Source organism: Ammospiza nelsoni, chromosome 3 (genome assembly GCF_027579445.1).
Source record: "Ammospiza nelsoni isolate bAmmNel1 chromosome 3, bAmmNel1.pri, whole genome shotgun sequence".
Classification (NCBI taxonomy): Eukaryota; Metazoa; Chordata; class Aves; order Passeriformes; family Passerellidae; genus Ammospiza; species Ammospiza nelsoni.
Genome location: NC_080635.1, coordinates 69,587,341 through 69,613,088, shown reverse-complemented (window position 1 = coordinate 69,613,088; position 25,748 = coordinate 69,587,341). Strand labels below are relative to the sequence as shown.

General features: G+C 36.8%; 2 protein-coding genes across 2 annotated transcripts in view; one reads left to right on the top strand and one right to left on the bottom strand.

Annotated features, from left to right (window-relative positions):
- AK9 (adenylate kinase 9) overlaps nucleotides 1–24,305 on the bottom strand; it is a 59,300-nt gene extending 34,995 nt beyond the window's left edge. The window contains exons 1-15 of the mRNA XM_059469079.1: nucleotides 24,209–24,305; nucleotides 22,751–22,880; nucleotides 20,313–20,376; nucleotides 17,923–17,975; nucleotides 17,742–17,838; nucleotides 14,603–14,715; nucleotides 12,724–12,936; nucleotides 11,915–12,040; nucleotides 9,749–9,823; nucleotides 7,863–7,964; nucleotides 5,834–5,973; nucleotides 5,573–5,753; nucleotides 5,017–5,158; nucleotides 2,955–3,085; nucleotides 2,077–2,233 (exon numbers count right to left, since the gene is read on the bottom strand). Coding sequence (XP_059325062.1) covers nucleotides 2,077–2,233; nucleotides 2,955–3,085; nucleotides 5,017–5,158; nucleotides 5,573–5,753; nucleotides 5,834–5,973; nucleotides 7,863–7,964; nucleotides 9,749–9,823; nucleotides 11,915–12,040; nucleotides 12,724–12,936; nucleotides 14,603–14,715; nucleotides 17,742–17,838; nucleotides 17,923–17,975; nucleotides 20,313–20,376; nucleotides 22,751–22,867 — 1,711 coding nt within the window. The 5' untranslated portion in view covers nucleotides 22,868–22,880; nucleotides 24,209–24,305. The remainder of the gene's footprint in view (nucleotides 1–2,076; nucleotides 2,234–2,954; nucleotides 3,086–5,016; nucleotides 5,159–5,572; nucleotides 5,754–5,833; nucleotides 5,974–7,862; nucleotides 7,965–9,748; nucleotides 9,824–11,914; nucleotides 12,041–12,723; nucleotides 12,937–14,602; nucleotides 14,716–17,741; nucleotides 17,839–17,922; nucleotides 17,976–20,312; nucleotides 20,377–22,750; nucleotides 22,881–24,208) is intronic.
- Nucleotides 24,306–24,432: 127 nt separating this feature from the next.
- Nucleotides 24,433–25,748, top strand: part of FIG4 (FIG4 phosphoinositide 5-phosphatase) — a 49,186-nt gene continuing 47,870 nt past the window's right edge. Inside the window, exon 1 of the mRNA XM_059469080.1 lies at nucleotides 24,433–24,600. Within this exon, the coding sequence (XP_059325063.1) occupies nucleotides 24,532–24,600 (69 nt within the window). The 5' untranslated portion in view covers nucleotides 24,433–24,531. The remainder of the gene's footprint in view (nucleotides 24,601–25,748) is intronic.

Sequence of the window (25,748 nt, the reverse complement as noted above, 5' to 3'; positions counted from 1 at the left end):
ACTCTACTGACTTATTTACTTTGAAAAATAGATTTATTTATGGCTGTGTGCTGAAACCTGTTTTCATCAGTGGACTTATGAGAGTTTAGACTAGGTCAGGGAACAGACTACAAAGTAATGACTCAAATCTGTGAAAATGTAAACTTCACAACTACATAATTATTTAAATGACAGAAACAAGTGGGAATCAAGTAAAGAGTCAACATAATTGTGCAAATAAAAAGAATAAAATGAAACAAAATAGCTAAATTCAAGGAAATGTATCCATAAGCAAAAAGCTACATTTTCAGCCAAATTTTTATACTACCAAGAGTATAAAACAGGTTATTCATATTATAGCAAGTAATTCAGAGGAGGTTTTGAGAACAAGTGGAAATGGCAGAGGCCTATACTGCAGGAAGGAAGCACATAATAGGCAAGCTCTAGAGAGGCCTTAATTTGAAAGCCTCTGCTATGAATTCCCAAATTCTTCCCTTCAGAAAACAAAAAATAAAAAAGAAAATATATTTTTTAAAAAAGGAGTAGTTACTGACCAGAAAAGAGCCAATCTTTTCTTCTATCCAACTAATTCACTAATTTGTTAAATTCTGAGAAGTGAAGAGAAATTTAATATAATTCTGAAAGCGTCTCTCCCACCTCACTGCTCTCCCTGCAGTTCAGGCTAGAGGCAGACTCCTGATGTTTATTATTTAGCACACAGTATTGACATTTCCTTACCATATGCCAACTACAGGAAGGAGATGCTTTTTGTGGTTGTAAGAAAGGACAATGCACTACGTCCCAGAAACAAGGTTCATGAACATCTCAATAAGCTTGGAATGGCTGGGAAGCAAAGATGAGGCATGGAAAACAATTTGCCTCTAGGTTCTTTCCAAAAGTGTCTGAGATGAAGTCTTGAATGACTGCTTCTGCAAAAACGGTTTTCTGACAAACACTGGACCTAGAAACTTCTCACAGAAATGTTCAGCCAGTATTTAGTCTCTGTATGAGCTCTGGCCACACCGAAACACTTTTGGTTACAAAATTTCACAAAGCTGTGTGACTAAGTTGTTTAGCTACTATTCCTGAGTTGTGAGGATGATTTGCTGATCAGTTGACATACTTCTAAATTTGGGGTTTTTTAAATAAGAAATCTGTTCTGAGTAAACTGTGTAACCTTGCTTTTCTCAGGTTGATTTTTATATTCAGGGACAAGGGTTTGAAGATCTCTGGACTGATTCCAGTGCTGGGCATCTAATGAGTTGTCTTGAACTCTGTGTGAATAGACCCATCATGCCTTTCTTCAATGGAAGTTTCTGCCACTGAAAGATTTTTTGATAATGGACTGGGTTGAGCAGGTAATGATCAAAAAATGCCAATGATCAATTAAACTTGTGGTGTGGTATGAATCAAGCAAATATGATCCATGAAGACACAATTTTACAAACTTTTAACAGTACATGAATATGTTCAGTTATTGATTCTTGGTGCCAATCTTCCTTTTGGCTGGAAAGAATAAAGTAAAAATCCCTTACTCTGAATTCATAGATACGAAGCCACTGTATCCATCTGGGTAGGAAGTTACTGGGGTTTATTTTTGATCCCAGAATGGAGAACAGAGTACCCCTGCATACAAGTATTTCCCCCACTCGCCTCTTCTCTCAAGCTGAGAAATTTCATACCTCTAACCTAATTTTGCAAATGGGCAAACCAAGGCAGAGAAATTTGACCAAGAGCCACTTTGCAAGGTGGTGGCCAGCCAGCCAAGAATAAAAAAATCTGATGCTACAAGAGTCTACTGGTATTTCCTGCTGGTTGTAAATAGGAGAAAAATGAAAACTGATTTAAAACGGGAGAAATCTTCTTTGCTGTTATAGCAAAGTATTCCTGGTTTAAATTCTGTGTAATTCCCTAACTCCAAATTGTAAGAAATTGTGGTTCTCTTGTTGATTCACTGGATGATTCATTCTCCAGACCCTGAAGCTTTATAAATGGGACATAACTACTAGTTTTTCTCACAAGTATGTTTTATATACAGATATCAACACAGAAAAAAAGAAAGAAAGTATAAAGTTGCATTAGGGTGCATTTACTAACCATCTTTTTCTGTATCCTTCAGACAGACAATAGTGTCAGGTAGAAGTCTTTTCTCTAATAAGGCTGACCAGTGGTCTTCTGACAGAGGGTAGTTATCCACTACCCACCCTCCTCTTTCTGGAGCATCAGGAAACCTGTCTTTGTTAGTCTTCATAAGCTGTTAGAAAATGTCACATTCAGGAATATAAAAAGACTTAAATGAGCTGTACAAAAAAGACAGCATAATACAAAATTACTTTCTAAATGCTATGATTTTTCCTTATTATTATTTCAGGTCAATAAAAAGTAAGACATTTATAACTTTGTATGTCTGAATGAAATGAGAAACATTTTAAACAAGAAGAGACTAATGCAATAGTGATTTTTTTTAAGCTTGCCTATAAAGAATTTACATTCCAGTTTCAATAGTTACATACCATTGAACAAATTCAAAACATTTAAAGATTCTTGTATAGATCTTCATAAACAATTCTTTTCAAACTCTTACATCTGGTGTTCAGTTCTTTAATAGTGACTACAAATATAAGAATAGAGCAAGCAGACAATGATCTGTCAGATAATTCTCCAGCCGTTAACAATTTGTAGCTCAGGTAATTTAAAAGACAGAAATAACTTCTCTATAATTGTGTGAATACATATACACATGCACACACATATTTTTATTATGTATAAAGGACAATAAAATAGTCCTCATTAGATTTGTCTTTCATTGTCTTCCTCAGTGTCTCCTCAATCCTATGTAAGCTTTTGGGCTATGTGATATAAATGAAACTGATGTCTCAAATGGGAAAACTAAGAACATATATGGATAATGCATAAATTGTTAGAAGCTCCTCTTAGGAAAAAAGTATTTTGCTACATACTACTTGTAGTCTCACCTCTGCAACTGCTTCCTCCAGTGCTTCAGCGTACATTTGAGATAACATTATGTCTTCAGAGAATGACACACTTTTGGCTCCTTCTAGCATGGCTTGAACTTCTGGGTGGTCAGCAGTTATCTCTGGTATTCCTAACACCATAGATTTTTTAAATGAACTTCACAGAGAAATTTGAAATCAGGACTCAAATAAAGCATTATATCATAACTTCAGCACAGCATACATTTTAAGCAATACACAATTGCTCTGAGAAAGAAACAAACACCAGTTCCAAATGCAGATGTAGAGTGTGTCTCATAAACTAAGATCTTGGTTTGCTCTCTCAGTATCAAAACCACAACATTTTTAACTGTACAGTATTTTCCACCTCTAAGCTAAATATTCTTTCAATATAAACAGAATGACATTTCTGTAGCAGAATAATCAGGCATTTAGAGCATGCTAGAATTTCCATTTATTTGATTTCCCTTTGGTTCCTAAATCAAAAGGTTTACCAAACTAGTTTCTCAATCAATACAAATTTTAGATCAAAGCAGTGTATTTTAAACAATAAAGTAGCCAGTATTCCCTATGATGCACAAAACATTAATATTTTTCCACATTTTCTTATTAATTGCTGGCACAACAAGTATAATTATTTTAAAGCTTTATAAGAAATACTCACAGTTAACTCACAATTAACTTGATAAAATTTGGTGAAGAACTGTTTTAGCCAACTGCACTACCTACCATGAGTGTAATTTGGAAAAAATGCCTTATTTAGTTTCTGTATTTATGTCAAGAATTTTCAATGATTGTATTGATACTTTTTACATGCACAAATGTACACATTTATCAGCTTATTTTTGCCAAGATACAAGGTGCCTACAAAAGGAGCAGCATCTTAATAACTTCCTTTTGGTGCAATACAAAAATTTCCATTCTGCAAAAAAACTCAATGCAGCCCAAACCCAAACATCTCCTTATCTCTTAAAAAAATCTGAAACAATCTTATGCTACAAAAAGATATGTAAAGGAAAATACATCCTCTGTTTGTACTTCAGTTTTGCAATAAAATTTTTAATTAGGATTAATTTCTCATTAATTCTAATAGGATTAACATCCCTGTCCTCAAAAGTATTTACATAGTCAGGAATAACATTCCTGTCCTCAAAAGTATTAACATAGTCAGGAATCTAGAATGCAACACTGTTTAACTGTTTCAATTTTAGTGTCATAGCTCATCATTATTCTTACAGCAATGCCAATGATTTTTTATCACTGTCAGCATCAGTTTTGCAGCACTAGAGGAATACACTGACCTCTTGTTAGCTGTATCTACCAATGTAAAAGTCAAACACAATTCCTTGCTTAGATGAATAAGGCAAAATGGCCCCATTGTCCATTGGAACCCTAACTAGAGCTAACCATAAAAAGGCAATTCTAATTCAATGGAGTATTTTCATTTCAAAAGAATAATTTTGAAAAGCATCCACTGAACTTCCTTGAAAAAAATACAAACTTTGCTTAAAAGATACTAAAATAACATATAATTTTCACCTTTGCAATATATTTATTGAATTTGTCAAACTGCAGAAAACTAGGCAGCTTAAGAAGCCTAAATGTGACCAGAGCTGGAGCGACTCATGAATGTGCCATCTGTGACAGCATAATTGGAAGGCTGCTCCAAAGTGAAAAATCTGTATATTGTGTATTCACATTAGTTCAGCTGATAAGCTGCTTTCTGGATGAGAATTTCATTTTTGCAGAGATTTAATTTGTCAGAAAGTCATTAAAATTGAATATTTTCAAACAGTGTCAGTGTTCAGAAAACTCCTTTTGACATGGCCCTCAAATTCAAAAGATTTTTTTTAATATATATATATTTATATATATTTATATGTAAAAACACTGAATTTTACTAAGCTATTCCCTTCACTGCTTGTTCTTTTAGTTCATATTTAATGCCCAGAAATCATAACAACTTCTGCAACTTTTTCAAGTCAAAGTGACAGCAACTGCTTCAGTTAAATGATGTGAAGCAAATAAGACAGCTTCAAAGACCACAGAACAGCTTATTCACCTGATTCTTCTGATTGTTCTTCTGATTCCAATCTATTTTTCACCGCTTCTATAGCCTTTTCTACTGCATCCTTTTGCAATTCCTCAGCTTGTTTCTCTCTTGATTCTTTATATTGTTGAAAGAGTATGTCCATATCAAGAACCTAGTGAAATTATTTGAAAAAATACAAATATCACAGAAGACAAATATAGCATCTGGTCCAATATTTATAAAATAAAATTATTTTAGAAAAGCTCTGCAGATTTCAGAAAAATTTACATGTAATTCAAGTGCAGGGTTGGGGTTTTTTTGAAAAAGAAATGATTTTCCACTTGCATTTATATTTAATTATCTTAGATACAAAGTTATTTATAGTATTCTAATACTAAGATAACTGCAATATAAGAGGATATATAAAAGTATTCTTGATCTGTAGCTACTTTTATAAAAAAAAATTCACTAAAATACTATGTTTCCTCTGTAATTCCTATATTTGTAACTTGAATGTTAATAACATGACAAGAACGTGCTTAACTGATTGCCAAGGCCCAGCTACCTAAGACATTTATGAACCTACCTTTCCATTATAATTGCGTGCAATTTCATTACAAATAGTTGTTCTTCCAGAGAAGGGAGGACCAAATACGAACACTTTACAAGGAGGAACTGGCATTGGAGGTAAGAGGTAAGGCCGTGGATTCAACACAAATTTGTTCAATGCCTCTTGGCATGACAGCACGTACATTCTACCTAGAAAACTTAAAGCAGAAGAGAAGCTAGCAGATATAGACATCTCATAAAATAGATATGAAAATTAAGAGTGTCAAATTCCACTAACCTGACAGCAAACTCTGGGTTTCCCATTACAATGTCCCCTTCCTTTAGAGCCACGGGACACACTTGTCCCCACCTGCTCCTACGCCATCGGTATCTGGGTGCTATCAGCTTGTAAGACGACAGAGCCCGGAGAAGTTCATCCTGTTCATTAAAATAGTAATAATTGCAAGTGTCATTTTTGTCTGTAGCTACATATGCCTTTTTTATTAGACTTTTTTGAAACCTTTGGATGGAAAATAAGCTAACTTAAACACATTATAGTTTTTTGAACATTTAAATAAAAATTTTTTCAGAATTGTAGAACCATTTTAAAGAGAAATTACTTCATTTTTCAGGTCTGTTTAAAAGACCTGAAGGAAGGAATAGTAATTAAAGGAATAGTACTTAAAATAGTTCCTGTAGGCTTTATTTATTATTTTTAAAAGTTTGAAATGGTAAAGAGCCATTTATTGAAGACACAAGAAAATGGCTAAGATTTCTTCTACAGGGTTTGAAAAAAGGACCATTATTTGTGTCAGGGAATACCAATATTAAAGTATCTATTTTAGCCATGCAGAAATATAATACGATAGGAAAAAGTTTAATATTCTTTTCACAGAATGTCAATAGTGAGTGAATCCTAAAGTCATGGTGACTCTAAATTCAGAATAGTACGGACAAGTGCTGGCTGTGAGGAGCTGCAGAAGAACTTTAAGAACCAATAAAGGCAGGCATTAAAACAGCACTTTTACACAGAAGCTATGAATTTTCACCGACTGTCACTACTCAGAAACAGATCCCTCTGTGAAAGCATTTTTTCAATGCCCAAGAGCAGTCAGAAAACCAACCTGAATGTTAGGAATGTTGAGCACAGAGAGAATAGATGATAAAGGTTTGTGTTTAAATTGTTTAAATATTGCCCTTGCCTTTACTGCAATGTGCCTCCTACTGCTCTAATCTCAGAAAGGACACAGCAAAATTGGATAACTTCCAGAAGAAGCTAAAAATAATTGATCAATCCCACAACAAGTTTGTTGTGCAAGGAGGAATAAAATTATACAGACTGGAATTCTTCAGTAAAGCCACATAAGAGCAGGACAGAAATCTGAACTCATGAGTTATTAGAGGGCAGATGTAGAAAACCAAATTATTCAGTGACCTCTGCATACTGGAGGAAAGGCTGCAGGTTCAACACAGAGGGAAGCAATTCTGTGCATAATGTTCAGTCACAATGCAGAACTCTTTGCCCTGAATACTGTGGTTACTCAAAACTTACACACAAGCTAAAACACACAAATTAACTAAATAATAAATACAGATGACCTCTGACACAGAAAGTCTTTCACTTGTGAATTTGTTAAGAACTGAGAAAACAAAAGGGAAGGGAGGGGTATTTCTGAAAATGTGGGGTCTCCCCATTACACTTCCATTCATGTATTCAGAGTTTTGTTTCAGAAATAGGAAAGATGATCGGAACTAAACATAGGTGATGACATTCATGCAAAACTTCTGGCTTTCAGGTTTTTTGGAAGGGACATAAATTATAATTGCCATGATTCAGCAGAATTCAGCAGTAACTTGTCATGTTTCTAATTAATTACAGGAAAATAGAACAAATGTAATCTCAGTTAGGCAGAATGTTGCTATATTTGGATTAGCATGTTGATTCTTATTCAGGAAGAGTAGACTGAGCTAAGAGTCAGCTGCTGAGATTGTTATCCTTTGGCTAAAGTTTATTTCCTTGGAAGGAAGTATTTTTTCCTATTTTTTCTATTACTAAAACAAACATTCTGTTCCAAGTTTTATTATAAATATTATGAAGTTTTTCGGAATCACAGGGTTTTTTTATTTTCATACTTTTTAAGTGGACTTGAGTCCCAGAAAGACCTTATATTCTCATTTCTGAAAGGTCAATGCTTACAAAATGCTCTTACTGTATGGTAAAACAACCTGTTTCACTATTGTGAAACAAAGATGCTGTAATATAAGCTTACAGCAGAAAAGTAATTCTAGTTATTACAGTCAGTCACACTTTAGAAAAGAACACCTACGGCCTGCTTTCCATCCAGTGTTTCTTCTTCTAGTTCACTTTGGAGTCTGATTACAGGAGCTGCATTTTGAACTTCCATAGACTCAAGTCGGCTTACCACTGTCTGGAAATAAAATAAGTCTTGATTTAGTACCAATCAGTGTGGGAATCAGAAAAACAGAAACTTCCACAGACACTGAAGGATTTGATCTGCAGCCTTAGAAGAAGCTAAGATTGATGTAAAAATACAATACACAGACATTAAGCAGAAAAATCATAAACTTAAATTTCTATAGTTGTAGGTGAGAATATGCCTTAAGTAAGGGAGAAATTGTACTGAAAAGATGGTGAAGGGTTTATAATGTAAGGGTGTGGTTGTACAGAGTAAGCTAAGAGTTTAGAAGTTATAATAGAAGCACACATATATAATATGTGTGCCTGTGAGTTAGAAGTCCATTGGATACAAGTATCCACAGTGCAGTAGAAGTAAGTAAAGGTGATAGGTTAAAAAAGCAACATAAATCCTGTGGCAACTGTCTATTGGTTCAAAAATTATATATTGCCTTGTAACAAAGAAACTTGTGACTACTCTTGGGCTATGGCCGAATGCTTGCTCCTCTAAAATCGATGTTTATCTGAGCAATAAATTGTTCTTAGCTTGAAAATAGTCCCATCCCTTCATTTCTAGCAGCAACAATGATAAATCAGAACTGCTTTTGTCTTCATAAGGGCCCAAAAAATCTATTTAAAATTGTAACTTATTATTTATATAACGGCTATGTAAAAACCAAGGCCCAGTTAATAACTCAGACTCATGCTAGTTATTGAGCTGAATTTTAAGAAGCTATTTGGTAGATACAGGCAGTGCAAAAGGCCAAATCACAGCTTTTCTGTCTCCTCATTACACTGTGAATCCCAAGCCTACTAAAGGACAAGACTGTGAAGGTTCCCCCAAGGCAGGGCAAGCACTCAGAGCAGCTCCAATTGGAAAAAGAGGCAAATCTCTTTGGGAAATCAGAATAGGCACATTCAGAAGCAATACAACTCTGGGTAGTTTATTTTGAAAGGTATGTATACCAATGTCTACCAATGAGACTGAGATGATATTTATTTGAATAGTTTCCTGAATGTAATATTGATTGAATGCAAATATTCCTGAAATGAAAAAGCAAATTCTGTCATGTTTGGGCTAGTTTTATTATAGGCCTTTGCCTTACTTGTAGGTAAAATGGTTGGAATCATAACATAACTTGACTGCATTTAATATAAATTTTGTGTTGCAACATTCACAAACAGATCATAAATGAGGAAATTGTATGTTCCAATGTTGCAAAATGACTGCTTATTTTTCCCATAGGGCCATTCATGGTAGAGTTAAACATACCCTGAAATAATTAACTTAGAGAATTATAACAATACAATTTATTTCAAACAGAGGAGAAAATGCAGGAGAAGTTTACTTCCTACCTTGTCAAAAACAATCTCCTACTTAATTTTCAACCCCATACTCTCGGTTCTGATTTGAAGGAACTTTTAGTTATGAGGCAGAGGATAAGATTATTTATCTTCAAAATTTATAATTGCAGGTTTTTTAATAGGAAGAATGAGTAATCTGTATTAATTTACATTAATACACATCAGAAAAAGCACTGAAATCAGATGGACATAATAGAAAAGTTTGCAGCCTGCCTGAAAATATTCTCATGTAACATGTATGTAAGTCTGGGAGCAGAGCAGTAAATCTTACAATAGAGGAAGGAAAGCAAGTATTTCAAAAGTCATGTTTTCTAATAGTTAATGAATAGGTTTTAAACACAACTTAAAATTTTGCCCTCAGGAAAACAATCCACAGAACTGAGAAATTATTTTCTAGTGAAGGTTAACTTAGCTGGTGCATAGTTTACTTACCTCCAAGACAAGATCTAGTTCCTGACTTCCATCCACTTCAATAAGATATCGACAATCCTGGTAAGCCAACAATCCCTGATAAAGAACATGCCAATCAGTTGAGTATAGTTAACTAGATAATGACACTGAGGCTCATTCTCTTCCTATTACAGATCAAAGGTTGGAATCCTGGGCACTTCAGCAAAATCAGGATTCATAGTATTAATGGTTTATAAAATCTTCTGGAGATTAACTTTTATGTGATGACAGATAAATACAGAGCTAATTCCAAAACTGGAGTTACAATGGCTTCAGAAGATAGCTTAGAAATTTTAGCTCAAATGCAAGAGAGCTAAAGAATATCAAGATACAGTAACATTTTGTGTATGAATTCAACTTTTGATTGTCTCACTACCTTAATTCTTTGCTGGAAAATGAAGACAATCTCAATTAATACATTTCTCAGAAATGCCAGCCAATAGTCCAATGTTTTAACTCCCAATTCCTTTAAAATTTGGACCATATATTTTACTTTTCCTGCTTGAAATTTTCACACTATTAATAATGTCTTAGACTAAAAAACTAGCCCATGTTGGCTGTTAATGCCTCTCTCTGAGGACTGAGAACACTCACTTCATTCCTGAAAAATGATGGTCTAACCTCAAGCCTAAAAGGTCCTATTGAAGGTGACTTTACACCTTTGCAGGTAATCTGTTCCAGTTCTTCACTATATTTATGGTCAGAGCTCATTTCCTGGCTCATTTCATCTAGTCTGTCTTCTATACTGTAAATTAAATAATCTGCTCTATCTTTGGTCCAAATAGATAATAACTAATTAATTCTTTCTAATACTCCTCTAAAGGGAGGATAATAGTTTATATTTCTCTTATACACCATGGTCTTACAGTCTTACTAGTACATTCATATTATTTGAGTTTAAACAATAGCATTTCATTTATTGACTTTGTTTTGACTAACTAAACCCCCAAAGATGGCAGATTGTCTGAAGTACTGAGGTCTAGCCAATTATTTCACATGTTGTAGTTGTTCATTAGGTTTCTCCTCACTGCAGTATTCACATTTATTTCAGGTAATTTTAATCTCAACAATTTATCAAGACATCCAAGTGTGTTCTGCAAATTTCATTCTACCTATCTTCCTATCAGTGTAAACTGCACACCTTATAAACTTTTTGTTTCAGTTTCAACTTAATCATCTCAAACTCTGCCTGGGCCAATTGATAAAACCCTGTGTTCTTTTAATGTATTAGTGGACCACTAAGCATCTTCACCAATATATTCATTGCTAGTGAACCCTAAGTGAACCCTACCAACTAGAGGAATGTGTTGAAACTGTTGAAGTGTGGTATACATCCTAAAGTAATTTAAGAAATCCACATGAGATTAATGTGTAATGATTAAATGTTTTCCCCTTCACAGCAGCAAGAAGTTTGTTACTCTAGCAAAGACCATTACACCACTTTTAAACAATTTTATCTATAGGTTTAACTAATCCGTAGGGAAATTCAAAGATATAAACTGTAATTGTCAAGTGGGCATCAAACATGAAGATTTTGCAGTTGCTCGTGCTAAGAGATTAAAAACAACAACAACAACAACAACAAAAAACCCCCAAAATCAAAACAAAAAACTCCAACAAAACAAAATAAAAAACATACAGTAATTCCACTTTCCTGAACACAACAGGGAAAGAAACTGTCATAGCTTCAGAAATTAAATAAGTGGTAAAAAAAACTAATGGGCTAATTACTGTGTATATAAATCTGCAGGCAATGAAGCAGGTGAGAAAGGGAAACTATTGGAGTGAAGACAATGGATGCAGATTATTTATGGGATTGCATTCTGGAATGGACTCTGGTAATGATGATGAAACAATGGAGTCTTCAAATATTTCACTTACTAGATTTAGAAAGCATTTGTGGTGGCAGGTATGGTGTCACTTTTAGAAGTCAAAGCTGATTACTTTATCTTGACTGCAGAGTAGAAACAACACCTACAGATGATAACTTTGTATCACTGATTTCAGAATAAATTTCAGAATTTGGGGAAACCTTGTAGCATGACAACCTCAATACAACAAATCTCAAACTAAAAAACAATGAAAACAGTGCAAGATATTTTAAAAATCTTTTGTCATGCATAATCATATTACTTTGCTTTTTCTTACTTCTAAATGAGGACGTATCAGATCCTTGTATATTCCAATTCTTTTCTCTGCATTTTCAAGAAAATCTTCAGGCCTGTGCACTAGTTCATAAAAAGGATCTTTTTTTTTACGTGGACCTTTTCCAGTCTGCAAAACAAAATTTCAAGACACAGAAATAATGTATTAAAATAATTTTTGTCTTCACTTAAATTTTTAAAAAGTAGCTTTGGAGAGTATTGCAATGACTATTAGTCCAGTGACTGCTGACCATGATCCTATTCTGAAGTGTTATTTCTATGAATGGAGAGCAGTGTACTTAGAACTTGGGTTGGTAAGTCTCTGCTCCCTATTATAAAAATTTAACCTGAATTCAAATCTAATACCTTCCTGAAAAAAGAGAAAATCCATTTGTAGTAGTGTAACATCAAAACCAGAAAACAAGTTAGTGGCCTGCAAATATTAATAAAAAAGTTGCTAAAAAAATTAAGAATTCTTTTAATTTGTCTAGATCAAGAAAAAGGCAGTGTAGAGCCATCCTTCTCCTCCTGATACACTTCTAACTTATGGCAGGAAACAAGATCAGTGAATTTTGAGTCAAAGACTGAGCCCAGGTTAAGCTATACAATGATCAATATTTGCTGTCACTAAAACCTACTATTTAAGTGTTACCCCACATCTCTTAAAGCAGGACAGAAATGGAATTAAGATTAATTTTGAGCAAAATAAATTCATAAGATAGTACAGTGATATTTTAGAAGATCAGAATTTTTTCTGCTTTGTCTAAAGTACACTGTAATATTTTGCACTGTTTAGAAATTAGCAATATTTACCTCATCTTCTTCTTCTTCTTCATCTTGCTCTTCTTCTTCTTCTTCTTCTTCTTCTTCTTCCTCTTCTTCTTCCTCTTCTTCTTCATCCCGATCTTTCTTTTTCTTGCGCTTGTCAGCAACTTTAGGATCCCACTGGTTCCTCTGATATATCACCCCTGAATCAGGGTTTTGCCTTTGTCCTGATATTCTTTGGCGTAACTCATAATCTGGACACTAGCAAGGAAAAATTGAAAGGAAATTGTGTTTATTGTACTGCTGTAATATCTTTTTCTTGGAGAGACAAAATTTCTCTAAACTGGTCTACTAGTAACAGTATTTCATTATTGCCACAGTTAGCTAGAATCTCCCTTTTTCCTTTGTTTTTGATCTAATGAAAATAGTTACAATTCTGACATATCTGTGAAAACAGCTTAAATCCCCCAAAATCAAAAGCAAAGTTATTTCTTTGACTTTGGGGCAAGGATTTTTAATGTGTATTTCGTTTCAGTCCTTTTCCCAGAGGACATAGTGTTACTACATGAAGTCAAGAATTTAATTTTTCTTTCTGGTTTAGTTAGTATCACTCTTCTATTTGTATTGTTGCACGTGAATCTATACAACACATATTCTCAACAAGAGGGATTTCTCACTACATAGCATTAAAACAAAGACTGACTTTCTGAAAAAGTCACATGTCTCCCAAAAGCAGGACAAGAATATGTCTTGTTGATGTTTTAGGATCTTTCTGAGACTACAGAAAAAAGGTCTGAAGTAGGCATTCACCAACTTTCATTATGCATGTTCAAGCAAATTAAGTCTTAAGAGTATGGGATTAAAACAAACACTGAGTTAAATCTGCAAAGTGATAGAGTTGGTCCATACCCAGAGGCTTAGCATCTGGAAAAACACATAGATGTGCCAACTAGAATCAAAATCCCAGGAAGAATGGAGCACACCACCAGAGGCTGACTATTCAGAACCCATTCTGCACATTCAAAGTAGAAGACAAAGCCAATCTAGTTGATTATAAATAAAACACTGCTAGAGGAAGGGCCTGAAAGTGTGTTCATGACTATACAAATGGTTATTTTTTTCAGATGGAGTCTGGCACAGTTCAGTGTGGGCCATCTAGAACCTTCCCCAGTGAACAGCTGGGCACAATCTGGAGAGTGGCACAGGCCTTGGGCCTTTCCCTGGGGGCAGTTTGGGCACTGCCACGCCATTCTGACTAACAGCTTAGCAGTGTTTGGCCAAAGCAGCTGGCCCAAAGGTCTGAAGAGACCCTCTTGCCTTGTTTTGCTTACTAATGTGGACATAGCAAGCAACTCCATTCTTTTAAGTTACACTGAGAAAGTCCTCTAAATCCCACACTAACTATGGTTTATGTTTCTCTGGTTATATCAGAGTAATTTTGTAAAATATCTAGTATGTCACATCACTGTTCATGAAGAAATTGAGATTTGTAAACAAGATGAATTAATAATTAAGCAGTTTCACAATTAGTGACTGAAAAATATAACTATTTTCTAACTACTTTCTAACTTTCATGTGTGAGAAGTTTCTTCCTGCATTACACAAGTGGCAAATTACATGTGTCCAAAATTCCATCATAATAATATAATTCAAAGATTCTCTTTCTTGAAAACCTCTATCTTCTAATTGGTGGAGGTGCAAAACCTGTAACTGCTACTAAAGTTCTAGGACATGTTCATTACCTCATCAATGCTTATAATGGAACAAACCAGCAAACCTCTATTCCAATATAAAGAGAAGAATTTATCATTCCTCAATAAATTCTGTACTCAAGTATACAGAGGAAAATATTATATTTGGCATGCATAGCATATGAGTCTACTAATAATTAGGAAAAATACCAGGAAGTTATTGAAGATGACATTACCTTAATGGTAATCAGGAAATCCGGTTTTAATTTTAGATTCCTTATTTTCTCTATTTGTTGTGGAATAGGCATGTATTCCTCCGAGAGAGAAGGAAATCCAGTGAGAACATAACCTGCCAAATACATGTAATTGAACATATTTTAATAGGGTTTGTCAATTACAGAGCTATTTATACTCATCTCCTTTAAACAATGCATGTAGTGGTACAATTTTAAACCACATACATGACACAACACTATTAAAAAACCTGTGCACTCATGTCTGCTTCAGATGAAATACAGACAAAAAAAGTGTATTGTTTTCAGCTTTATGGAGTACTCTCAACATATGTTAGCTCAATTAAAAACATGTAGACATTAAAGACTATACTCAGACCACTTGCTTTATGCACCCAGCACAGACATTTTAGTGCCTAAAAAGTGACAAGCTTTCAGTGACCCGTTTTGCTACTAAAAGGCTTTATAAGTGTGGGATTCACATTTTCTGAACAGAGAAAGAGAGATAATTCTCTCTCTCAGGCTTTTTCCTGGAGAAGCACAGAAGGAAAACAATTTTTATCTCTGCTTGCTGCTCCTGGTGTTTTGCACATGTGGAATGTGTGGGAAGATTGTTTACCTGAAGGAATTTTGTAACTGGATTCTGGTGAAGATTGCTTATGTTAATTAGCCTATCAGGTCCAAGCTGTGTGGACTATTGGTCTGCAAACAGTCATGAGTTTTTTCAGTTAGTAGTAAGTATGATTAGTGTAGTATAGTATTTCTCTTTAATATAGTTGTAATGTACTATAGTATAGTTTTAATAACGTGAGTGTTTAGCATTCCGAAAAAAAAACCCAAAAAAACCCAAACTAGATATAAAAGGCACTGCAAAGAGTAGCCAGTCTATGATTTAAAGCAATTAAACTAGGAGTCTAAGCTTTTTACACAACCTTTAAATGTTTTGCCATCTAATGAAGGGAGTCTGAACCACTCTCCTGCCTCTCAGAGGCACTGTGCACATGGTATGCACATGGATCATTTGGCAAGCACCGGTTCACTCAGGATTCCCAGTGTTGAGTCCTATTTGGCAAACAGACATTGGCTCGACATGACAAGCAGAGTGGTAATAATATGTTTTTCTAGTTTTACAGTGCTCAGCCCCACAGATGAGCTTGTGGTTTCAAGTTCCTAGGAAAGTACTGTAACTGCTGATGGCTGTATGCATGCAGTAAGAACTACTGAATTGCAACAAAATCAATATTTTGGTCAGGATGAGAGACTAAACAAAAATCAGGTGGATGTTTTTAGCCAAATAATGAGAATATTCCCTTAGAGACACGGTGCACGCTTAGAATTTTATGTGATAACATTTAAGTGCAAGGCTGGGCAGCACAAAAATGTGGCAGCAGTCTTGCAAGAGGTGTTAGAAGGGAAGAATCCTACTTCTATGGAAGCTACTATCCATAGATGCAAGAGAAGAAGAAGATAAGCAAGGGATAGCAAAATATATAGTTATTCCTCTAGGAAATTAAAATCCTGGATTCTAAACTATTGATATCTTTAGAGAATTCTAACTGGTAGTGAGGTGCGAAGAATGTGCACAGCCTCTGCTTATCAACACATCCCAGATAACAACAGCTGATGTGAGCGAAATGGAAGGGTAACATGGAAAACCATTCTTGAAGAGAGTGTTTGCCCCCAAATCAATCATGTGAGGAGGCTAAAAATCATTAAGTGTACCTAAAGCAACTATCAACTAGATCAAAAGTAACCAGAGGATTACCAAGAAGCTTTTGAGACACACTTATTGTGTATACTGTTTAAAAACTTGCATTTTACCAACACCAAAGGTAGAAAACCCAACCTTTCATACAACAGTTTCTAAAATCTTGAATGAATAATTTAAAGAAGATTAAAGTGAATTGACTGAAAAAGTTACTAAAAATACTAAAACAAAAACTGGTTTTGGAGGTCAGCTCTAGTTGATAGGAAAAATAGTGAGGATGTTGGTTATTCTATTCCTTGCTACTTTGGGGCATGTGTAATGCAGAAAGTGTCATGGCTACAGGAACCAAACTTTATTCAACTTCACAGTCATCTTTACAGTCTCCAGGACCTCTGTGCTCCTCTGTGATACAAACATCTTCAGACTGATTCAAGGAGGGGAACTCCAATAACACAGAAGCCTCTTCATGCCTTTACCAAAGTCCTCACATACATATTAAGAGACTGGCATTTCTGCTGCTACCTCTTCCAGCAGATTTTTGTGTTCTTTTTTTAAAAATTTCTTCCCTACTTCTCTTTTTTATACTGTTTTAAAAGCCTGGCTTCACCAGGTAAGACTGTATATTTTGCAAAACTGTTGAGTAATGTACTAGGAAAGAAATTAAACCCATTGCAACTGAAAGCTTAAAAAGCAGGCTAGTTTTTAGAGCAGTAGAAACTAACATTGGCACTACACTTGTCTCTCTCCTATAATGGAAATTTCAAATGAAAGTCAAAACAAGAAAAAGAAACTACATTTCCTTTTTACCTCCTTTCTTCTTGGCAGTACATCTGTTTCCTCATCAGGGAAGCAGATTCAGACACTAGCAAGATCTGCAGCACTTGTCCTGACACCCTCAATTAACAAAATCTTTCCTCAAATAGTAGAATAGCCACTACCATTACTATTCTCATCCATCCTACTCTGTGTGACAAAATGCAAAGGGAATAAACAATTCTGTAAGAGGAAAAAAAAGCCATAATACTTTGAATTTCCAGTAATCTCTTTTCCTCCTTTTACATTGTTTAAAATGCTTAAAATGTTTTTGCTGATGGATTTTTGTTATGTTGTTGTTATAGAAGTATTGAAGAATAAAATATCTGTATTTTAAATCCTATCCTGAACAGATAATATTGTCAAATAAGAGTCATATCAACACTTACAATTTTGGGAAAATTATTTTCTCAAAATCAACATAACACAGGATCAGTATGACACTTTCTGATCTCCCATACTGGTAAATTAATCCCTAAACACACTTTCAGTTTATTGATATTCCACATCCTGAAGAGCATGAGAAAAAGCTAGAATTATATTTGAGCACCAAGAGATGTAAAATGGATGTAAAAATATAAGTAGCACATTCTAAGAAGTTTAGGCTATAAATATACTTACCATAATGAGCAACTTCTGGTGACTCAATCATTTGCAGAATCATTTCTGTCACCAGTTCCTCAGGAATACTTTGCCCTTCACAAAGCAATTTTTGACACTAGGGTAAAATGCAAAACATAGTCTTTTATAGTAAGTGTTTGTTAAAAATGTGACAAAACTTACTAGAAGATTAGACCTTTACCTGAAGTCCATTTTCTGATCCTTGTTGAATATTCGTTTTAATTACTTCTGAGGCTAAGGAAGCATATCAAAGATAAGAAAAATAATTAATACCAAATATTTTCTAAACAGACTTGTACCTGCAGATATATACGTACATACACATACACAGGAGGATGCCTGTGTGCTCCAAGCAACCAGACTATTTTGAATGAGAAGCCATTACACTCAGGGCCATTATTATACTTTGCCCATCCAGAACCTGCTGCCTTATGGCAAGGACTGGGTAAGTGTTTCTTCCTACAATTTAACCCTGTATATACTACACAAAAATGCACAACAGTAGTTTTGCAGGATTATTTGAACTACTTATTTAAATTCAATCAGTCTTACTGTCTTGTACTCCAGAGATGAGTATTTGAGTTCAATCACTCTTTAAATTTAAAAACCAAGATTTAGAAGAACTCTTTAGACACACAAAATCACCTTCTTTAAGAAAAGTGACATCCATCAAATTCAAAGACTGCCCTATGTCTCTGTGGATAGTGACATCATATTAGAATGACCCTAGAAGTCTTTCACAATTCTGTATGAATTAAATAATCAGACATTTTATAGAAGTTTTCAAGAATGACTCTTATAGCTACGTTTAAATTACTAATAAACCAGGCCAGGGAAAGGTCCTGAAGCCAGGTGACCCATGACTATATAGCCCTAATCTTTCTTCTCAAAACACAGTGGCTGTTTTCCAACTGCTCCTACTAGGTTGTACATCCTACCTTTCATACTATGGATAGATGTTCAGGAGAACAATATTTGCCGTGGGCCAAAACAGGGAGTGTACTAATTAACAATACAGGCAACTGAAAATCAGCAATCTGTGTGCACCCTGGCCCTGTTTTATTTATGAGTACTGACCAATTCACTGGATAAATGAATAGAAAGTATTGTATCATTAATAAGATTGCAAACACCTTTCCTATCCAATAATTTTCTGTCGGTTTATTTTTAACTCAGCACAGGACAGATGTTGATACTACGGAGCAAATTCGGTGGAGGACACCAAAGCCATCAGAAGAATGAACAGCCTAGGAGGGGCCAAAAGAACTGACCTTGTCCAGCCTGGAGGAAACCAGACAGCTCTTACTGCTATCTAAAACTACTTATTGGGAGGTCACAAAGACACACCCATAGTCACCACAGAGCACAGTTAGGACAGGAGGAAACAGACACCAATAGGAACATGGTAAGTTCAAATAGGGTAAATAGGAAGCAACTTTTCATCAAGAAGGCAGTCAAACATTGCAAAGTGTTTCTCTGGGAGGAGGTGGAGTCTCTATCCTTGGAGATAGTCCAGATTGAACTGAGCTGCCCTTTCTAGCTCACCCCGCTTTGAGAGGAATGTTTGACTCAGTCACCTCTGGAGGTCCTTTCTGAATGAAATTATTCATGTTTATGTATGCTGAATTTATTTGTTTCTTCCTTTTTTGATGTAGAAAATGAAAAAAATTTACTAGCATAAGTAACAGTAAGTGTGTACACACGTGTGCGTTCACTAGCTAAAAGAAGATTAAAAGAAATATGATGAACAATATAAGAGAAGAGTAATTCCCTGAATTAGAAATAAGGCTTAAAAGCACAGTAACTGAGATTTAGATTGGTTGCTAAGAAAAACTTTCTAATGGCAAAGAGAGTGTTACAGAGATAGACTGTCTAGAAATCTTTTAAAACAAATTTGATGATCATTTGTCAGTACTGATTTAAATACATTCAAACAGAGTGGACTGGCTTAAGTACATTCCTTAAGAAGTACATTCCTTAAGAAGAAGTGCCTTCTGATTTTGGCCTGATCTATGTTTTGGACCAGGTATTAATTTTTTTTTTCTTGCTATACAATACTATGACATAAAAATTCTATATATACCTCAGTCAAAAAAGCACTTCATTAAAAGTGATTTTTACCATGTTACAATTCTTAATCTTCAAAAGTAAAGGTACTTCATTTGATAAATAACTGTTTCCTGGAGTCTATCCCCTTGTATTGGACACTGCACAAAAAGAAAAGAAAGAGCCTCCTATTTTTTCATGGTCTGCACCTGGAAAATGTCTGTAATCTATGGAGTTGAATAAGTTGCCTCCATGTGAACAAAAAGGGTCACAGGAACCCCCTTACAGGACTGGGAATAGAATTTATGATTAAAAAAACAAAACACAGTGATTTTTCTAAGCCTTTCAATAACTGAAAGACTGTGAACAGTAATTTTATTTCTGGTAAAATGATTACTTGGTCTTATCAGAAGTGTTTGCTGCAATCAGAAACATGTCCTTTGAATTACAGGGAACAGTGAGGGTATTCTAACCCAAAAGCTATTGTGGAGCCAAAGCAATGTTCCAAATATAGCATGTGTTTACCTTCTATGAAAATGCAGTTCCATCTCTGTGCTAGTTTGCTAGCTAACGTTTTCTTTCCAGAACCCTTAAAATGAAAAATACACTTTTAAAAGAAAGAACAAAACCAAACATATAAGACAATGAAGAATATATTTTCACATGATAAAAACAATGAAAATCTACCATTGGGATTAGGGCCTCTGAGTTATGCATTGGGCAAACACAAAACACTCTTTTTAATATCATCCTCTACTTCATATTGCCTAGCATTGCTAATATGCTGCTACTTGTAGCTTATTATCTCCAAAGTCATTATACTGAGTTTGTTTCTGAGTACTCTGTCTAAAACTCAGCTATGATTTGACCACCAATTCCTATGAGGAACTCCTTAGGACTAAGATGTATTATCATCAGCCTCAATGCAAATTATGATGGAAAGCTACTCAACCCTTTCTGAGTAGGATACAATGGGATAATATTTTTTTACTAAAACAACAAATGCTTAAAAACTGCCCTTGTTAGTCCACAAATCTGGTTAGATACTGACAAAATCTTTATTATTTACATTAATCCAGAGGAAAACTGACATAACTGAGAGCTACAAGGCTTCCAAGAGTGATTAACTGAATGGGATTTTGCAAAACCCATCATCTTCAACCCTTTGGATTATGCCCTTTTTTTTAGAAGAGCATATAAGAAGACCTGTTTTGACAGTTTATTTGTCCTTGATAAATTTTGTGATAAAAAATAGCAAAACCCAACAAATAAATTACATTCTCAGTTAAGAGTGTATCAACAAACACTCCAGCCTACTCATACCTTAGGCCTTACAGGTGTGATGAGAGTATTTGGCTTTGCTTTAATGGCACTGTGGTTTTAATTTTAAAGATATATCTCAAGTAGGATAGGTACTCTGCACATCAGTCAGATATATAAAAAATATTATCATAAAAATAAACTATTTCATTCCCTGCTTTCCTGGTAATTTTAATTTTAATACCTTGTTATATTGATGTCAAGCATCTAATGAAGGCACTGGTTGAGAATATGTGAAATTTTTGTACTGTCTTTCAATGAGCATTTTATGGCATTTTGGTCTATGAAACATAAAGTTACCTTTGTCATGCAAGGTTAAAATTTTGATGTTCATTCAAAACCAGATGAGTTAGTTCACTGTAGTTTTCTGTTGAGCTGAGTGCACTCTTACAAGTGCATAAGACACGTTATAAGGCAAACTTGTAACAAAAAAAAGAACTCTCTTCAGTAAACTGAGGCAATAATATAAACTCACATTTGGGAAAAAAAAAGAAATCTGAAATGTTTAGGCTTACAAAACATCAAATGTTTCTAAGTTAAGGAGGCCACAAATTAGTTGAGAAAAAGACAGACCTTGAATTATAGTTAAAAGGTAGTACAGATCCTTTTATCAGGACACCTTGGTGGATTTTGAATGTTTCCAAATATATAGGATAGAATTTGGTCAAAGTTTTAATATTAAGATCTGTAATATCTCATTACATGCCTATAAGTCAGTACATTACCCTGAAGGCTACTTTACACCAATTTATGTCTTTAATATATCAAGTTTATTAAAAATAAAACATTTTAATAGCATTGTTCTGGTTTTGGCTGGGGTAGAGTTAACTTTCTTCACAGTAGCTAGTGTTTTGGATTTGTGCTGAAAGGAAGTGTTGCTAATACAGAGGTGTTTCTGTTAGTGCTGAGCAGGGCTTAAACAGAGCTATGGCCTTTCCATCCTGCTCTGCTGGTGAGGAAAATGAGGGTGGATGGAAGCTGGGAGGGAACACAGCTGGGACAGATGACTCTGACTGACACTCAAGGATATTCCAAAGCACATGGTGTCATGCTCAGCATATAAAGCTGGGAAAGAGAAGGAAAGGGAAGTACTTTTGGAGTGATATAATTTGTCTTCCCAAGTCACCACAAAACATGATGCAGCCCTTGTTCCTGGGGATGGCTGAACATCTGCCTGCCCCTAGGAAATGGTGAATTAATTCCTTGTTTTGATTTGCTCATGTGCATGGCTTTTGCCAACCCATGTATTTTGTCCCTTTTACCTTTCTGATTCTCTGTCCCACCCCACCAGGGTGAGTGAGCGAGCAAAAGGCTGTGTGGGGTTTACTTGCTGGCTGGGGTTAAACCACCACAAAAATAAAACCAATCCATTTTACCAATGTCAAAAGAGAAGAAACGTTTTGAGCAACGAGTAACTTTTAAGTACAGTAATAACATTTTTAATCACAACTGACTGAAGGCAAACACTGGTCTCATTTAATAAGACCTAAATTTTTATCATCCTCTGCAGGATTTGAAGAGTGGCAAAATCCAAAAAGCAGGTATTTGACTCTTTTGGTAGCACTCGTAAACTAATGTTTTGAAAGGAAAAGTAAAATTGTGAGCAGAATATCTGACAAAAACACATCTATCAGATATCTTACTGGCTTTCCAAAGACAATAAAGCAAGTGGGCTTGGACAACAGAAAACATCTTTCAGCTTCATCTTCATCAAAGATGTCTGTCAAGGGCTGAGCTTGTTTTTCCTCTTGTGAAGCCATGTGTTTTCTAAGGCTAGAAGGAAAAAAAGAATTTGTAATAAAGTACAGTAGTTACATGTGCGTACAATGACCTTAAAATGGAAGTGAATTACAAGGTAAATGGATTTGTAAAAGAGAAAGCTTTTATAAGAAAAAGCATTTACAGAACACACACAATGCACCCATCAAATGAGAGAAAATCCATTTATGAAAAAGAAAGCACTGTTGGAACAACCTGTTGATGACTTCTTCGTGAGTCTCATATTGGCTGTTGCTCTTTTTTAGGTTTTTGTTGATTTTAATTTCCTGCTCCAATTACCACACAATTGTGACTTCTCTCTAGTCCCTGAAAGGGGCCATGGGCCTGCCAAGACCTTTGGGTTTGTGCATCAGACACAGAAGGGCCCTCCCATGGTCAGTGGAACTGCTCTCTGTGTCCACACAGGCAGGTACACAAATAAGGCTCTGCAGAATTAAATCACAGCTCTTAATCTCTTCTACCATCCTCTTCACAAATCCCAGCTCTTCCAGGAATGCAGGCAGTAGCAAGTCCAGTGCTGCACAACAAATTAAAACCTAAACAAATTACTAATTAAGATAAGCTGGAGGAAAATTTGCATGGACCTTTCAAACAAAAATGGAGGCCAAAACCTGAGGAGCTTGCTGAAGTTTGTTTGAAAGAGTCTCAACTAACCCCACAGTCTTTAGAGGGCCACTTCAGAGTCATAGCCCCAGCAAAACCCACATGCAACCACCCACCCAACCCAGCACAGCCCAACACAACTCCTGTCAGTATTAAACTAAATTTAAAAATTCAACTAAAAAACTCTACTTCAGCATGAGAATCTGAAAAAGTTTGTCTTGAAACATCAAACACAAATGTTCAGATGCTCTTGCACTAAACATTTTAATATTAAAAAAAGGAAAAAGCCACACATGCAAACCAGGTCCCCATTGCCCCCACAGAAACTCACTGGCCGAGCTTTACCTGCCGTTCCAGCAGCCTCGCTCCCTCCCAAACCTTCACAAGGGCCAATTTCCTAATTCACAAAATCCACCACAACCAAAGCAAAGAATTAAACCAGACACACACACACACCCCCACACACACCCTTCTACGCACACCCAGGACCATGTCCCGGTGGGAGCCCCCCTCCCGGTAGGAGCCCCCTTCCCGGTAGGAGCCCCCTTCCCGGTGGGAGCCCGGTCGTGCGCGCCCCCGCTGCCGCCACCGCCCTGCGCGCCCCCGTTGCCCGGGCAATGGCCGCGCCCCGCCCCCTGCGGGAGGGAGCGGCAGAGGCCCCGCCCCACACGGGGCGTGGGCGGGGCTGCGGAGCTGTTCCTGGTGCTGACCGTGCTTACCCCGCGGGGAGCGGTTCCCGGCGGGAACAGCGAGTGCGGATGCAGTACCGCCGCTGCCGCCTCGCCTGCCCCGGTGCCCCGCCGCTGCCGCCGCAGCCGCCGCGCCCGGAGCCGCCGTTGCCGAGAGGCCCCGCGTGACGCGGCTCCGCGACGCAGGCGCGCTCTCGCGGTCCCCTGTGGGCGCGCCTGCGCATTGGCCTGCCGCCACTTCCGGGTTCGCTCGGTGCCGGCGGTGGTTCCCCGCTCAGCCCGGAGTGTTCCTCCCCCGGCTCCGGCTGTTCCCGGCGTGTTCCCGGGCGGCCCCCGCCGCTCTCGCCCCCACCATGCCGGTGGCGGCCGCCGCCCCCCTGATCAGCTCCGTGCAGAAGCTGGTGCTGTACGAGACCAGGGCTGTAAGTAGCGTCCCCCCTGCCGCCGCCGCAGGTCCCGGGGCTGCGGCCGCCGCACAGCGCGGGGGGATGTCCCGCCCCCCCAGCGTGTTAGCTCGGCCCTGCTCGGAGCTGCTGCCTCGGCTGGGTTGCAGCTTGTCAAAAACTACCCCTTACCTTTCTCTTCGTGTGTTGGGATCTGGTTCTTTTTGGTCACACACTCAAAGCATCCCAAGAACTGAGAAGAATAAGGTTTTAAAGTTCTTGTTTTCGCTGTGTCTCCGCCTCGTGCCTGTAGCGGAGCAGTGGCCTCTGAGGGCCGGGCAGCGCAGGGCCCTGCGGTGCGAGCGCTGCCGAGGGGGAACGAGGGTTGGGCCCCTGCTTGTTGTGTCCTGGGGCTGCTGTCACACTGCCAGGGGAACACGGCTCCCCCCACTTAAAACTGGACAGCTGAAGGTGTCCGGAATTAATATTTGAATTAAGAATTGGTTACTGCCTGCACTGACCTGTTTGCTGTTTATTACCCGCTTCAGTGCTCATTGTCCGAATGACTGGTGAAACAGTTTCCACAGTGTTCAGTCTGACCTCTGGAAGTAAGCTCTTGAAGATTTTCAGCATTCCTTATGTCCTGTTGCAGAAACTATAGGCATGTGTTGTTCACAGTAGTTTTTGTCACGGGCAAAGTGGATTGGAGGTTGAAGTGGTAATTGCTGCTTTAGCCATGTGATGAGCACAGTGTGAGTCAGAAGCCAATTTTTGGTGTAAATACCACGTGTATTTACCATTCCTTAGCTCCCAATCAAATTTCTTTGTGTTTCATAGTATGTTGGTTTCTTCACTTAAGGTAGTTTTTAAAAGGTTTATGTACCATGGCTCAACATGCAAGTTAGGCCTAGTTTCAAGTTCAGATGTTGCCTGTACTGATAAAAGAAAGATAATTTATACACTGAAGCCGCTTGGAAACTTTCCAAAATGTCACAGATGCAAGAATGATCTTAGTATGAACAGAGATCTGACTTCCAGCTTTGCTTCTGTCAGAAGCAGATTTGTGCTTTTGTTGTAATTCCCCACTGAACAGCCTATGAAACAGAGACAGATTAAACTATGCAGAGTTATTCTTACAAGTAAATTTTAAAAATAAAGGTTACACTCCAGAAAGTCATTCCAAAGTG